This window comes from Crotalus tigris, unplaced genomic scaffold, assembly GCF_016545835.1.
Source record: "Crotalus tigris isolate CLP2741 ecotype Arizona unplaced genomic scaffold, ASM1654583v1 scf7180000017640.1540244, whole genome shotgun sequence".
Taxonomy (NCBI): Eukaryota; Metazoa; Chordata; class Lepidosauria; order Squamata; family Viperidae; genus Crotalus; species Crotalus tigris.
The window spans coordinates 757,170-773,950 of NW_024096533.1; the positions used below are offsets into that span (position 1 = coordinate 757,170).

General features: G+C 42.8%; 1 protein-coding gene across 11 annotated transcripts in view; it reads right to left on the bottom strand.

Moving 5' to 3' along the window:
• Positions 1 to 16,781, bottom strand: part of NAV2 (neuron navigator 2) — a 281,427-nt gene that overhangs the window by 18,665 nt on the left and 245,981 nt on the right. For all 11 annotated transcript variants that reach the window (XM_039335370.1, XM_039335375.1, XM_039335372.1 and 8 more), the window contains 5 exons: positions 15,888 to 16,041; positions 13,440 to 13,599; positions 12,819 to 12,919; positions 10,820 to 10,915; positions 8,876 to 9,044 (listed from right to left, as the gene is read on the bottom strand). In XM_039335370.1, coding sequence (XP_039191304.1) covers positions 8,876 to 9,044; positions 10,820 to 10,915; positions 12,819 to 12,919; positions 13,440 to 13,599; positions 15,888 to 16,041 — 680 coding nt within the window. The remainder of the gene's footprint in view (positions 1 to 8,875; positions 9,045 to 10,819; positions 10,916 to 12,818; positions 12,920 to 13,439; positions 13,600 to 15,887; positions 16,042 to 16,781) is intronic.

A 16,781-nucleotide genomic window follows, 5' to 3' on the forward strand; every position in this document is an offset into this window, starting at 1 on the left:
TACAGGCTCTGATCCACCTACCTATGGTAGAAGATGACACCTTCTTTCCCATAGTTGATGGTTGGAAGGAAACAAATAATGCTTCCGTTTTACGGAAGGACAAAGTGCGCTTTACGTAGAAGCACAGCGCTCTACGTACATCCAGCTTGTGCCATGTATGCTCTAGTCTATGTCTGGGTTTTGGGCAGAAATCAGAAAGAATCAGTTCCTGAGATCTGTGGAAGATACTGTTTACCTTCGGAATGAAAGCAGGATCTGGTCTAAGAACCACCTTATGCTTGAAGAAGGTACAGAGATCCTTCCTCACTGACAGTGCTGCTAGTTCCGAAATTCTTCTTGCTGAGGTGATAGCCACTAGAAAGGCCACCTTTAGCGATAGGTGATGAAGAGAACATGAGTCAAGAGGCTGATGTCAAAGCATGAAGAACTTTAGGCAAGTTCCAAGATGGGTACCTGTGTATAACAGGAGGTTTAGTGTTGGCCGCCCCTTTCAAAAAGGCGCTAATCGCTGGATGTTGCGCCAGAGAGGTTGAGTTGTCACAGGAAAGTACAGTTGAAAGGGCCGATACCTGTCTACGAATGGTGTTGACTGATAGACCCTTATTAAGTCCTTCCAATAGGTAATCTAGGATATTGGGAATAGATACTGCGGTTGGATCTAGGTGAAGCAGAGCGCACCACCTGCAAAAAACTTTTCATGTAGCATCGTAGATCCTGTTTGTGGAAGGTCGTCTTGATGCTTGTATGATCGATATCACCCCAGAGGAATAGGCTTGTTTGGCTAAACTTTGCCGCTCAAATGCCAAACGGCTAATTGTAGCCACTGCGGATCTGGATGCAAAAGTTTGCCCTGACTGAGAACTACTCGGTCCGGGGGAATCCTCCATGGGGGTGATATCGAAAGATCCATGAGATCGACAAACCATGGGCGCCGTGGCCAATGTGGAGCAATCAAGATTACTTCTGCACCTTCCAGGATCAACTTGCGTATGGTCTCCGGTATTAATGGCAGCGGTGGAAAAGCGTACAGGAGTAGCGCCGGCCACCGACACCTGAGAGCGTCCGTTCCCTCCGATCCCGGAGTCGGGAATCTGGAGAAGAACCTGGGGAGTTGTGTGTTCTTCGGAGTGGTGAAGAGGTCCAGATGCATCTGTCCGAACCTCCGGGAAATCTCCTCGAACAGAGCTGTATCCAGTTGCCATTCCGACTGGTCCACCTTAGCTCTGCTCAGGAAGTCTGCCTGGAGATTCGTTTCCCCTGAGATGTGCTCCGCTCTGATGGAGCTCACATTTGTTTCTGCCCACCGGGCCAGAGCTGATGCCTCCTTCATTAGTTCCACGGATCGCGTTCCTCCCTCCTTGTTGACATGGGCCTTGGCTGCTACGTTGTCTGTTAGAACGAGAATGTGTCTTCTCGTTACTAGGTGGGAGAATTGACATAGAGCCAGATGAATGGCTCGAAGCTCCAGCCAATTGATGCTGTGAGAAAGGTCCTTCTGATCCCACTGGCCCTGCGCTATCTGGGTTCCCAGATGGGCTCCCCATCCGAATAGGCTCGCATCTGTCGTGAGCGTGATCCTGTTCGGCTCCCTGAATATACTCCCCTTGAGTATCATGGGAGATATCCACCAATTCAGTGATCTCAGTACATGTTCTGGTACCAAGACCTTCCTGCTGGAGGTACTGAGGTTCCTCCTCTGGTAGGGGAGGAGGAACCACTGCAACTCCCTTGAGTGGAGTCTTGCCCATGGGACAATGCCCATGCAAGATATCATCTTTCCCAGGAGCTTCGAGAGCTGTATCAGAGGTACTCTCCTGTTTCTCTGAATTTGGTGAACTAGCTTGGAGATGCTGGTCTGACGCTCCTGGGAAAGATATACCCTGCACTGGGATGAGTCTATCACCATACCTAGGTGCTGCAGTTTCCTTGAGGGAGTGAGATGGCTCTTGTCTATATTGACCGAGAATTCTTGCTCTTGTAGGATGCGGATTGTGGTCTGGAGGTCTACCTTTGCTTGCTCCTGCGAGCTGGACTGAATCAAGATGTCGTCCAGATAAAACTGTATGCGCACCGGCATCAGCCTGAGATGGGCCGCTATTCCTGCTAGAATTTTGGTAAATATCCTTGGGGCTGAGGATAGACCGAAGGGTAGAGCCCTGTATTGGTAATACCAGCCCGCGTAGGTAAATCTGAGGAATTTCCGGTATTTGGGATGGATGGGGATATGCAGGTATGCCTCCGTGAGATCTATTGAGGACAGGAGGTCGCCCTTCCTGACACTAGCTAGGATTGATTTCAAGGACTGCATTTTGAACCTCCTGTAATTCATGTAATAATTCAGGCCCTTTAGGTCCAATATTGCTCTCCACCCTCCTGATGTCTTTGGGATCACAAAGAGGATGGAATAAAATCCTCTTCCTTCCTCTCCTCTTGGTACCTTCTCTATGGCCTGAATTGACAGGAGGTGTGCTATGGCCGAGGTTACCAACCTTGCCTTGTGTGCCTTTCGGGAGATGGGACATCTGATGAACCGGTTTGGTGGGGGAGAACAAAAGTCTAAGGTCAGGCCATGCCTGATCGTCTCCAAGACCCAGGCGTCGGTGGTGGTCTGCTCTCAGACCTCGATGAAATTGGCTAACCAACCTCCTATGGGAGTGTCCTGCCTGGCGTCACTTGGCGCGTTTAAAGGGTCGGCCTCCCGATCCTCTAAAGGGATGCCTGGACTGGAACTGGCCTCTGGCTCCCATGTTTTGGCGATCCTGGGGACGATCCTGCCTCGAGTAGAAGGATCGTGAGCCTCTAGGCCAGTCCCAGGATTGCCCTGATCGAAAGGGCTGTCTCCATTCCCAGGAGTTGTTTGGGCGGAAACTTTGCCTCCAGAATTCCTGACTGCCTCTTCTGTCTAATTTCTTTGATGGATGGACTAGAATTTTTCTCTTATCCCTGCTCTCGCTTACATGTGGATCCAGGATGGATCCAAATAATAATGACCCACTGTACTTGGATGTTGAAAGACGCCACTTGGCCTTCAGATCTCTCTTCCAATTTTTGAGCCACAGCAGTCTACGAGAGGCCACTGTGGCCGCAATGGATTTTGCTGCATACTTGGTTGCGTGCAGTGAAGCCTCAGCCATAAATTGTGAGGCCGCCAGTATCTTGGCCAAAGTTTGGTGCGCTCTGACCTGATCTGGAGGTACAGTGGTTTGCAGCTCTCGCAGCCACATGATACAGGCCCTTGCGAAGAAGGATGATGATGTTGCTGCCTTGGCCGCCCAAGCTGTGGCCATGTGGGAACGACGGAGGGAATGCTCAAATTTCTTTTCCTCTGGTTTCAAGGCCTCCGCCATGTCTCCTGGAATCGCAGAGGTAGAAAATAATGAGATCAGGGGACTATCTACTGCAGGGACATCTAGCATGCCCGAAAAAGAAGGGGACACATTGAATAGCTTCCTTTCCACGCTATTGGGTGTAGGTGGAGTTGCGAGGGAAAACCATTGTTCCTCTACCGTGGTGCGGAATACCTCCGGACAGGGAATGTATTTGTCCTGTGGGACTTTTTTGGCAAAGAGAGGGTTTGCCTCCTTGCTTGTGGAAGGATTCTCCTCCTGGACTGAGGTCAAATTGACCGTAGAGACTGCCTTTATTAGAAGTGATCTGAGAAGCGCTGGATCAAAGAGGCCAGAGCTCGTCGCCTGCTCAGGTGTGGTCCCCTCATCCTCCGAAAGAGGCATATCTGTCATGTCTAGATCTAATGAGTCTCCCTCTCCTATCTGAGAGGAAGTCTCAGAAATGTTAGTAGGCGGAGCCTTGTTTCGTCCCTTATGGGATGGTTGAAAGGCTAATTGGCACTTAGAAGCCATAAATTGGGAAAAGGCATCCTGCATGAATGCCTGAAACTGGGCCAACCATATGTCCTCCTGAGCTCTGTCCTTGGACCTAGCTACAGTGGGAGTATGGTCTGGTGTAGATGCTGGTGAAGAGGAGTGAGAGGAATCTAACTGTTCGGTTTCCCCCAGAGGAGACCAAGTTCTGAGAACTTCCTGGGAAGTAGATTCTGCCGTGGGAGCCACCAATGGGGCAGGGGAAACCATGTTTGTCCCATTGGAGCTAGTCTTCTAGGCCCTGGCAAATTGTCTTTCTAGAGCCAAATGTCTCCTCGAGGCCTCTCGCTCAGCTGTTTTGGATGGTCCCCTTTGGGTAAGGTGCTTTGTTTTTGCTTTCTTCTTCCCCCCCACCTCAGATTCAGAGGATCTGCGTTTTTGCTGTTGTTGTGGAGGGGACAATTGGGGGACCTGCATAGCTGAATACGAGACATTGTCTGCCATTGTGCCAGGTACCCCGAGTAGGCAATACCTGGAGTGGGGAACTGAAGTATGCAGATCAGTTGCAGATAATTGGGGACTAAGAGCCCTCTCCTGCACAGAAAAACAATGGCCGGACAGACAGGTTCCTTTGGAAGGAAGGACCCTGTAGGGCAGTGACTAAAGGTCACAATAAGGAACAGTTAGATAGAGTTCAATTTCTCCTCACTTCTTTCACCAAGGTCAGTGGACAGGGATGTCCAGACCTGATAGGAATTCACCTGTAAAATTGATAAACTATTTTCCCCGATCTGTGGCTGTAAAAACCGGCCACGAGTTGTAAGGAGGCAGTTCGCTCTTTCTTTCCTTCTCTCTTCTTATTACTATAACTGTTGTATTATTGGATAGATAATTACTACCAATTATCAAATTTGTAAGTCAAGAAAAACTCCGGATGGTAGATCCACCTAAAATGGCGGATTAAACTGTGCCGTCCAAAATGGCGCCTGAGAGGAGGCCATGCCTTCCAACAGTTAACTGAAGATGGAGTCACGAGGCTCAAAATGGCGAATTTTAAGTGTTGAGGTAAACAGCCTGGAGGCCAGAGCAGCGTAAGTCCTGCGATGGCACACCCCCCCCCCCGGGACCCGCAGGTATCCGCGGGTGACTGAGAGGTTCCTGGGGACAAAAAGGGAGAGGCCTGTGGTAATTGGCCTTGCCTCCCCGAAGCGCCGATGGAGGAAGGCGGCTGAGCGGCCCTTTCGGGCCTCGAAGGCCTGCGCCTTTCAGCTGATTAGGGCGAGCGGCGCAGCGGCTCTGTCGGCCGATCGGGCTGTAAATTTTTTGCGCTTTCCAGCTGATTGGTGTACCGGAGAGTGGCGAGCGTTCCTAGTTAATAACCGGCTCGATTCCCCTGGACAGAATTTCTAGTCCCTGGGGATACTCTCACCACTCCGTCGATCGGCAATTTCCTCTGGAAACGGAGATCTGGCGACGGCTCAGAGCCCCGAGGAGAGTAGATTGACTTTCTGCTAGAACTGCTAACTGAGAGACCTCACAGAAAGGGGAAGAATTTGAATTTCTCAGGAGCTAATTTTTTTTGACTGCTACGGGCTACAAGACTGAGTCAAAACTGGGGTCACGCCCAAGGGGAGGGTGTGGCCAAAGTTTTTACCCAGTCTGCCGGGCAGGAAGGCTGTCATAGAACTCATCCATTCATTCATTCATTGGACTCTACAGCCATCCTGCTGGAGAATTTATATTGTATTTTACAGTGAAAACAGTTGGAACATGCAGCAAAATCTTGCACATTCAGGGTTCCATTCATCTAATGAAAGTCTTTTTTTAAAAAGAAAAAGATTTCATTGTTTCCACTCCATGCCTATAAATGGGCTTAATAAGGTTTGGATTTAAAAAAAAGAAAAGAAAAGAAAGAAATTAGGAGAAAGCATTTCAAGATTCCCCCCCTTCCACACTTTACATTATTTTTTGCTCATCTATAAATCTTGCTAATTGATGTCTATGGAGATTATCAGTCATCTAGGTCACGGTTGTCTCAAAAGATGCTTTTTCAAAACGCAGTTGGACTACGTTTTTTTTTCCCTTGAGGAAGTTATTTTGCTTCTCATCCAAGAAGCTTCTTCAGTTCTGACTCAGTTCTGACAGAACTGAAGAAGCTTCTTGGATGAGAAGCGAAACGTCTTCCTGAAGAGAAAAAAAAACATAGTCCAGTTGTCTTTTGAAAAAGCACCTTTGAGACTTGCAAATTGATACTTGCCTCTTAATTCTCACTGGCTGCCTACTCATCAGCATACATCATCTCAGTTTTGTGCTAGAAGAAGTTACCTCCTTTTTTTGGCAGAAAAACTTCCATACACAAAATAACTATTCAATGTCAGCAGGCACAGTTGGCTGACATATAAAAGAGAAAGCTAGCAATTCTTGCAAGCCAACCGACGGAACTTCTGCAGAACAACTGCCTGGACATGGATGTTTGACACTCAGGCAGAAATTATTAAGACTGAGCATTATAGAACAGTTGTATATCTGGGAGGGTATATAAATGTGAGAGTGGAGGTTCGTTCTCTGAGCTTGTGGACTGGTTTCCAAATGTTTCGGTACCAGGCTAGGTAACATCTTCAGAGGAATTTAGGGAATGTCAGTGTTTATTGTGAGTTTATTGAACCCGGCACTCCACAAGCAATTCCACCAACAGACACATCGACCTACAACCAGCCACGAACCCCTCAGAATTCAAATCAACCTCACCAGCATCAGTATCAACCTTCAACCAACCCCCAACCCTCCCCCAACTCTCCCTTCAACTCCCAATGACCCTCACCTGATGTGACCTCCCCATCACAAGACCCTCATCTATCGGATATGACCCACACCTGACGCCCCATGAGACCTCTCAGAAAGACCTTCATCTGACATGACTCTCACCTGACCCCTCACAAGATCCATCACAAGACCCTCACTTGACATGACCCTCCCATCATAAGACCTACTGTCCACTCAAAGCCCTTATAAGCAGAAGAACACCAATACTGACATTCCCTAAATTCTGCTGAAGGTGTTACCTAACCTGGTAATCAACCCCAAGCTCGGAAAATGAACCTCCACCCTCATCCTATACCCGAATTACAGATAGTCACCACTGTATATACATTTTTAATAGCATACAAAAATGACTGAAATATCAGTTTAGACATTTCTTACCAAAATAACTCAATATTGCCTGTTTTTTTTAAGTATAAACTTTTAGATACTACATCAGAATTTGTTACAGAGCAACACATCAAAAAAACTGAATAGTAATAATCTTTGGAGGAGGCACTGCAAATAATAACCTTTTTCCTTGGCGAACAATATTGGGTCTTTGAGATTCAGTTGAAGACAATAAACCTACATTCCCTTATTTGCCAATGTTCATGGACTGTTACATTTGGAAGAACTGATTTTCAAGTAACCCAAACATCACAGCAATTAGAATAATCAGTGGAACAAGTTGCCTTCAGAAGTTATGGGTGCTCCAACAATGGAAGTTTTTAAAGAAGAGACTGGACAACCATTTGTCTGAGATGTTATAGGCTTTTCTGCTTGAGCTGGGGGTTGGACTAGAAGACCTCCAAGATCCCTTCCAACTGTTATTCTGTTACTATATAAATGTAAAGCTGTATTACAAAGCTATCTGTAGCACTTTATGGTTTGGGGTGGGGAAGGGGTGGAGAAAGGGAAAAAAATCTTATTTTCATAGATTTTCACAGCTCTGTTGTGTATTCACTCTCTATCCTAGTCTGCACATATATAATATAATTCCAGTTCTTGATCTTAAGCTTTAAGAATTTTAGCAATCAAAGCAAATGCCATTAAGTTAACTTTGTTGGGTCCCAAGCTCTATTGTATTTGTTTACTTCTCTTGAAATGAAGAATATTTCAATGATAAACAAATTATACAGGTTAACAAAACTCTACATAAAAAAGATAGGTCCTTTCTTTCTAATAAGTGGAAATGTTTTGTGAAATATCCACTTTATTTATACAGGTGGTTCTTGTTATTTGTGGCTTAATAACCACAGATAACAAAACTCTGGATAATGAGACCGTGAGAAAAACTCATGCATAAAGTACCTAAGAACATTGCAGAAGGCTTCTTCTAAACCAGGGGTTCTCAACCTTTGCTGGCTGAGGAATTCTGGGAGTTGAAGTCCACAAGTCTTAAAGTTGCCAAGGTTGAGAACCCCTGTTCTAAACAAACCCATCTGCCCAAAACTGTGAAGAGTGACAGTCCTTGCTTACCGACCATCACAATGCTGCTATGGTCATAGCTTGCAATTACAATGATTGTAGTGTCTCAGTCATGTGATTACCATTTGCAACCTTCCCTGCTGGTTTCCCACAAAGTCAGTGGGGAATCTGGCATGGAAAGTTGCAAGGTTGCTTTGATAAATCCCACCCAGATTTCAACAAACCCATGCTCTTCTGCCTTTGAGCTCCCTGCACTTGTGCTACATTACAGCATCTCCTCCTTCAACTTGTGTGCAGTCTGTGCATCCTTCTCAGCCCCAACCCCACCCTCCTGCAGTAACCTCGCGCTACTTACAAGGGACTCCCCACCACTTCCCACTTAAAAATCCACGAACCTAGGGTTACAACGGCAATAGGAACTTCCTTGATTGCTAATTGATGTGGTCACCTGATCTCGTGCTTTATATGACATTGCTTAACAATGGCAATTGCCATCATAATCTGAGGACTCTCTGTACATGAAACTAGGCAGTGAGTAACAAGGTCTGGTCTTTATTTGCCAGTCACGGATATACAAAACAATGCAATGGGACCATGATTAATGTGGCCCACCTGTAGAAATCCACAAACAGGGACATGAAAGGTTCATAGGAATGTGGTTGCACTTGACCTTTCTTACTAATAGTGGTATCCAACTGAAGGAGAAACAACATTTAGCCAAGAAAGAAAGGCAGAAAGAAAGCTAATTAAATGTTCTTCAATACTGAAATCTGGAAAGCCTACAATTATAAAGAGTTGTAACAAATAAATCAGCTACAATCTACCTTTGATTTTCACAGAGATGGTGTTGTTTTCACCAACCAGATAGCCACATGGTAGCAGCTCAGGTGTTTCTGTGCTATTTGTGCGAACAATTTCGCCAATGCTGTATCCCAGGACACTGTCCGAATTCAACCCAAGTTGACTCACAGGATCAACATGAATGATGTATTCCTGGGAAGAGGAAGCAAAAGAGAAAATTAACATACGGATGGGTTTGGACTTTAGAACAAAAACTTCACAATCAAGTGGAATTGCCATTCCCGTGCTTTTTAGCAAATATTTAGGAGAAATTATTATATGCCATCAAGTCATTTTTGACTTCTAGCAACCACATAGATAGGCAGATCTCCCAATTGGTGCACTCATCACCACTGTAACTGAATCCATCCACCTTGTACTTGGTCATCCTCTTCCCCTCTTTCCTTCCATCTTTCCCAGCATTAGAGCCTTTTCCAGAGAGCCAGGTCTTCTCATAATGTGTCTGAAGTAGGATAATTTGAGCCCGATCATTTGTGCCTCAAGGTGAAAATTCTGGACCGATTTATTCAATGATCCATCGGTTTGTCTTCTTGATTATCCACTATATTCTCAAGAATCTTCTCCAACACCAATGTTCAAAGGCATCAATTCTTTTCCTATCCTGCTTCTTTAAAGCCCAACTTTCACTTCCACAGGGTATATCACAGCTTGCACAATTGTGGTCTTTGTAAACATAAACACATTATGGCATTTGAAAGTTTTTTCCAAGGTCTTCATTACTGTTCTACAAAGTGCTAGTTTGTGGCGTATTTCTTGACTGCTTGTTCCTTTACTGTTGATGGTTGATTCTAAAAGGCAGAAGCTATTGTCATTGTGACAAATATTTCCCTGTCACTAAGACTATGCAAAATCTTCTGAGTGTAAAATATTCCATGTTTAGAATGGCTGGTTTAATTAGTTCAAATCCTGAGAATGGTAATCTTTGTATATTCACCTGATTTGATGGTCTATTTGTCCAGGTAGGTAGTGAAGCAAAAGTTGATCCATTCCATGAGTAATTTTCTATTTAGCCATATTGTCAAATGCAATTGTGCATAGTGCACATTGATTAAAAAGTAGTTGTTATACATTTAAGCTCACAGGCTCCCATAAACAAAAACTATGTTGTTTGTTTGCTGAATTTGGGAGCAAGATTGCAGAATGCAGAAGTGCGTATGTGCATTAGGAAGAAATTTGAAACCTACAACTAAAGAAGTATATTTTTATGAAAAATATATTATTTGTAGGATGGGCTTAATTAATCCATCGCTCCTGGGATTTTTGATTGACTTAGGTTCTGGGGCAATATTGCACAAGCATTATAGCAAAAATGGACAATCAATCAATGATAGCATTAAGAATGACTAGTGATTTCCCCAATTTCTTCAAAACTTTCAATCAAGAAGTTTAATTAGGCATTCTTACCAAAAGCAGTGCTACGTGCCAATTTGTTTACAGTGTTGTCAATTGCAATTTTTGTAGTTTAATTGTACCAAATTGTAGTGCCCAGGTAGAAAGTAGAACCCAAGGTCTTTAGGTTAGATTGGATTGCCAATCCTACTCAAGCTCCAAATGTGGAAGAAGGCAATGGCAAATTCTAGAAGAATGAAGTACATTGTTCTAGAACCATTTCAGTCGGAGTTTGGTCCTGAAATTGTCTTGGTTATTCTGCTTGATGATCTTTGCAGACAGGCAAACTTGGTTTTCAATATCAAATCATCTCAGGTATAATAAACTAGTTCTTAGATAAACTTTGAGATAAGCTGTTGTTCTCAAAATCTTCTACAATTAATAACTGCTTACTTACCAACAAAACAATCCTAAGTTTTCTTTTAGGTATTAATCAAATAAATTATATATAAAAAACACTGAGCTAGTTTTCAAAATATGGCATTGTTAGAAAAAAATATCAATATAACATTATTTACCTTAAATAGTCTTCTAACAACGCCATCAAGAACATCCCATTTGGTTTTTCCACTGACTCCTATGCAGCCAATTAGGAATAAGCGAGGCCTAGAATCCTAAATAAAATTTAAGTCTGTTAAAAGAAAGGTGTTCAACGCTCAGCTCCACTCAGTCACCCTGCCTCCACCCCAATAGAAGGTATTACAGAGTCGTAAAAAGGACAAAAAGAAATGTGTTCAAATAAATAATTCAATAATTCACAATATTTTACTATGGTCCAGCAGCATTGCTCCACAATCTTTAACCAAAATTATTCCAAAATATACTCTTAAAGTTGCAAGACCTTTATATCAGATACTAACTGTAATGGAGAAAGATATTTTTATTTGCAAACAATATTGCACAATTTCTTGTGTAATTTTACATATCTTTGGATGTCTCTTGTTCAATAGTTCACAATAGACACTGTCCAAGCATCCTTCTCTATATTCTTTATATCTATCTTTATATCTATTCTCTAGATATTCTTTATATCTAAAATCAAGAAACTGGGATACATCAAAGTTAGCATTTTATTGAGACTGAAACATCAGAGTAGGATAATTTTTTTTTCTTAGACTGAAATCACATCCAAAATAATTAATTTAGCCTAAAACAAGTTCTACTGACAGAAAAGTCCTTTGCCCCTTGCTCTACATCTGATGTAGGTGTTGAATCACTTTCCTCCCAAATACTTTAAATTACTTTAAAACTAGAAAAGAGAAAAGCCAGAGGATATTTTTCAATATGTACAAGACAGAGCTTGAAAATATTTCCCCTCAAAGCTAGTTATGCTTGGTTCAGTTTCCCTATTTATTTATTTATTCTAAATTCCCAAAGCACTAAGAGGTCTGGACTTCACAACAGTTGTTACCACAATCATGGCTGCTGGCATTAAGTCTGGAGTAGAAGTCCAAGCATAATCATACATCAGGAGCAGCAATGAAATAAGGTACAAGGGGTAAGAAAAAACATATGCTAGGACAGGAGTAGGCAACCTTGGCTCTTTTATGACTCGTGGACTTCAACTACCAGAATTCCTGAGCCAGCCATGCTGAGGGGAAAGGGAGAGATTTCCAAGCTGAGCTATGCTGGCTCAGGAATTCTGGGAGTTGAAGTCCACGAGTCATAAAAGAGCCAAGGTTGCCTACCCCTGGGCTGGGAGAACCCAGGTCAAAAGTCATCTTTTCAGCACTGAAGCGCTCCTGCAATTACAACATGACCTTTCCTTGCACAACTTTTGAAAACTAAGATTAGCTTTAATAAAATTCAGTATTCTCAATTTCAATTTATGGAGGTCACGTAGCATGAGAAAGGTGACAGTGCATTCAAGAGGTACTTGAACAACATGCTGACATATTCTCTCTTTAACACCTCTAGTTATGTTTTGAGCAAGGTGGTAAATCTGGTTCAAAGGCAAAACAGGTTTTCTCAAGACCCATTTCAATTTGGTGTCAGACCTGGCTCAGAAACTGCTTGTTGAGTGATTTGGGGATCCCTCAATGGAAAAACACTCTATAATTTAAATAAGCAACGCCATAGTAACCTTATAGAGATAGTCTTCAACTTACGACCACAATTTAACCCAAAATTTCCATTGCTAAGTGAGACAGTTGTTAAGTGAGTTTTGCTCCATTTTACTACCTTTCTTGCCACAGTTGTTAAGTGAATCACTGCAGTTGTTAAGTTAGTATCATGGTTAAGTGAATCACTGACTTCCCCATTGACTTTGCTTATCAGAAGGTCACAAAAGGGATCACATGACTCTGGGACACTGCAACCGTCATAAATATGAGTCAGTTGCCAAGCGTCTGAACTTGGATGCTGCAATGATCATAAGTGTGAAAACTGTCATAAGTCACTTTTTTCAGTGCCTTATAACTTTGAACAGTCACTAAACAAACTGTGGTAAGTCAAGGACTACCTGTATTTCTTAACACGATTAATCATATTATCAAGACCAAAAATATTTCGACTCACTTCTTTCCATTTCTCTTCCTCCCGAAAGCTGACAACTATTTTAACATGCCTGCCACCTTCTTTCCGAGAAGAACCATCACTGGAGTCATCCAGCAACATATCTGTTGGTAGGAAACACAGACTCTGTCTTCAAATATTGGAGGTTATTTTTGATTTGGCTTTGGAAATTCTGACATGCATCATGTCCTAGTTGTGACTGCTACTATATGGACTAGAAATGTGTTTATAAAAGAAAGCTGAGGTTCACATACTGTTTAAAATGTCAGCTTTTGTATTTTGAAAATTATGAAGCACACTTTGAACAAATGAAAACTTCCTAACAACTGGGAATAGTTACATAAGAAACAAAGATCACATAAATATTAACAAAAAGTTTTCTTTTTTTAAAAAAAAACCTGTAACTCTACTAAATGTTTGCAATCAGATCATTGAATGTGGTTTATTTTACCTGAGGTCATAATTAGAATGCTGTGTTTATATTACATTTCAGCTTATAGAAAAACTAACTCTGTTATAGGAGAAAGATTTACTATTTCTGTTCTTCCACTTTAACCTCTTATCTATTAATTGAATTCACTGCTACAGGAGAAAACCTGCCCACTGACTTTCTTACATACTCACCAAGACTAGCTGACTCTGTGAGGTTCAGACTGTGCTGTGACAGACCCATAGATTGCCTTGGAGACGATGAAATGAAAACTTGAGATTGGGCTCTACTACAGGTGCCTTGATTTTCAGATTTCAAGCGGTCATTTTCGGCTTTCAATTTCTCAATCTCACTCTGGAGTTTTTAAAAAAATCAGTAGAGGAGGAAGAAATACAAGTACTTTTTGTTATATCTGAATGTGATCAATATATCATGGAATAATAAAAACATAAAATGTAAGGTTTGGAAAGAACCATAGAGATCAGCATGTCTAAACTCCTAGGAAGTACAAACCTATGCTCCAGTATAGTCTCTAACGATGCATTTGTATTACCTGCATCTCAAGTGGAGATAGACACAATTACCATAATTTCCGGCATATAAGACTACTCGGCGTATAAGACGATCCCCGACTTCGGAGCCGATTTGCATGCTTTAAAAAGTCGTCTTATACGCCGGAAAATACGGTACATACATGTACCCACACAATATGTAGATTCTAGCTGAGATCCTGCTTCCTTCTTTTGTAACTTTCTTCCCTGACCCTGACCCAATGAACTTTTTATTTCTCACCAAAAGATAAGGTCTATGTTTTCACTAGATATGGTGAAAACTGGTGTATTATATACACACTAGAGCTCTCCAAAGTTCAAAGAAAAAAAAACATTTGTAGTTTTTCTTCCCTTGGTTGAGCTGTGTTTTTTGTCAATCCTGCAACAAAAGTGTAGCTTTCTCAGTTAAACTGTAAACCTGATTTGCAGGTAGTTAAAGATAGTGATCCGTCTCAGGAGCAAACTTGAATAGAGTTTATTGACAACACTGAAATTATGGTTCCTCCCAGAAGATTATTTTGTTGCATTTCTATAAAATTTAAACACACAAAAACTCTCCCTGCTTTCTCCCCCTTCTAGCTCTTTTCCTCCAGCTGCACCTGAACAGAGTGGGAGGAGGTTAAAAAAAGAGAGGGGGGAGAAGGGGAAACTCCCCTTTTTTGTAACACCTCCGCTTCCTCTTCCTCCTCTTCCCTTTCCATCCTCTCTCTCTCTCTCTCTCTCTCTCTCTCTCTCTCTCTCACACACACACACACACACACACACACACACACACACAGACTTTCTCCTCCTTCTCACCCTTACTCTCCAGCTGCCACAGAGGCTCACATGGTGCCAGCCACCAGCAGTTCCAGGCTATAGCTCTGCATCTGGCATTACCACATGGCGGAAAGGGCGATGGCTGACACTCGGCTTGTGTCACCGTGCGCTCCCACAAGTCGGGCATCCACCGCGACTCCCATAGGCTCCCACAGGCTGGGCATGCCCTGGAGCACTAGGCTTACCGAACACCATGGCCCGAGTGAGGAAAGGCGGGGCCTGGCAAAGCACAGCTGGATGAGGAGAGCCCGGCAAAGTGGGGCGTGGCTGGGTGTGATGGGGTTAGGTTGGAGGGGCGGGGCGGGGTGAAGCAAATGAACTGCAGCTGCTGCTGCGCACCATCAACCCTTAAGCACTCGCCGTTTCATGTCTGTGCGCTGGGGGATGCCCAGCTGGGTTGGGGTGGGCCAGGGCTGGGGCAGTGGGGGCCAGTCCCTTACCACTTCTGGGACAGCCACGGGGGCCAAATCTAGGCCCTCCGTGAGCCAGATCCGTCCCGCAGGCCTTGTGTTTGACATGTCTGCTCTAGGGCATATAATGTTTTAATATAATTTTCCATTTTTTCCCATTGCAATTATACTTTTAAATAGTACCAAAATGTCTATTCTGGATGCAAATTTAATTGCAAATTATACAAAATAAAAACAATAAAGATAGCAAGACAGACTTATGAAACAAAAATTCAAGAAACAAAATGTATAAAAGTGCAAAACTAGATAAAGGAGATGGCATACAATGAATCACAGTGTCTTTGGCTCCCACACATTCAGTTGAGAAAACACAAGTACAACTTTCTTGAGTAATTCAGGTCCCTGCCTTATCAGGTTCCAAAAACAGCTACACAAGCAAACAAGCAAATCTGACTATAGCTTTCCTCTTCAGACCTTCAACTGAAACTTGTGGGAGTTGAAGAGAGAAAGGATAAGCTTCATGCATATTCCATCTTCTATCTACCTCCAAGCTCTTTTATGTTCGAGTAAACATCTGCAGAGTGCTATAGAAACACACAGATGTAGGAAATGTATTTTCTCAGAGTATAATTTTATCAAAGCTCGGAAGAGTCGCAGATGCATAAAGAACCAAGCAAACAGTGTTGCTTCTGATGAACTTCTGGATGACAATTAGTGGCAACTGTAGTTTAAGGCCCTTGTGTTGATCTTTGGTACATACAAAACTTCCTGTTTCAGGGACCTGATTATCTTTGCTCAATGGAAAGCATTAATAGAATACCACCAATGTCTTAATACAACAGATCTGCTTTCAGGTTCCTACCTGCATCCTGTTCATAGCTTCCCGGAGCTGATCCAGTTGATGAGCAGAACTGAGGGCCTCTAATCGGATGTCAGTCAACTTCATCTCTTTGTCTCTCAGCTCATTTCGCAGCTGCATAACTGTTTCAGCTTCACTGTCAATGCATTCTGAAATTCTGGGAATTTATTAAAAAATAAATAAATATTAAGCTAAGATATTGGGAGATATGAACAATGCATAGTAAAATTAAAAATTTGTTTCCTAAGTTTCAACAAAGATTTTTTTGATTTTATGCTAATGTTAAGATTCACAGGGCATAATTATTTGAAATTGGTATCAGTGCAAGACATAAATTTATGTATGACCTATTCTTTAGGGATGGACAATGCTTTGGAGCCAACTGGAAGAAATGTTTTAGCACATGTTAAACACACCAACATACAACTTATTTCCAAGACTGCACAGCCATACGGAATCTTTTCTTCAGCAGCCACACGGTCTGAGGAAAAGCTGTGGCTGTTTCAATGAGTCTCACACAGGGATATAGTATTTGCACTATTTGTTCTGACCAACTGCAGCTATTTAGCTTCTGTAGATAACTTGCTGCTAGATGTATAGAGTCTGTGGAAAATCCATTTACCTTGAAAATCCCAAGTACATTAAGAAGATAGAGAAGCAGCAGCAGTCACTTGGAGATTGATGGCCTTAAAGAAAGATTTAGACTCAGCAGGTGTAGTGCACAGCTGGGCCTCCCTCTATGATTCTAGAGGGCTTTGGAAACATATACCTTTTCAGACATAAAGCATTCTTTTGCACTCTCTACAGCCCAGGTTAAAAAAAAGAAAAGGCACCCTTTGTTTTCCTGGTGTCAGCTTTCTCTCTCACTGTTTCCTTCCTTTGCCTTACAAAACTCAA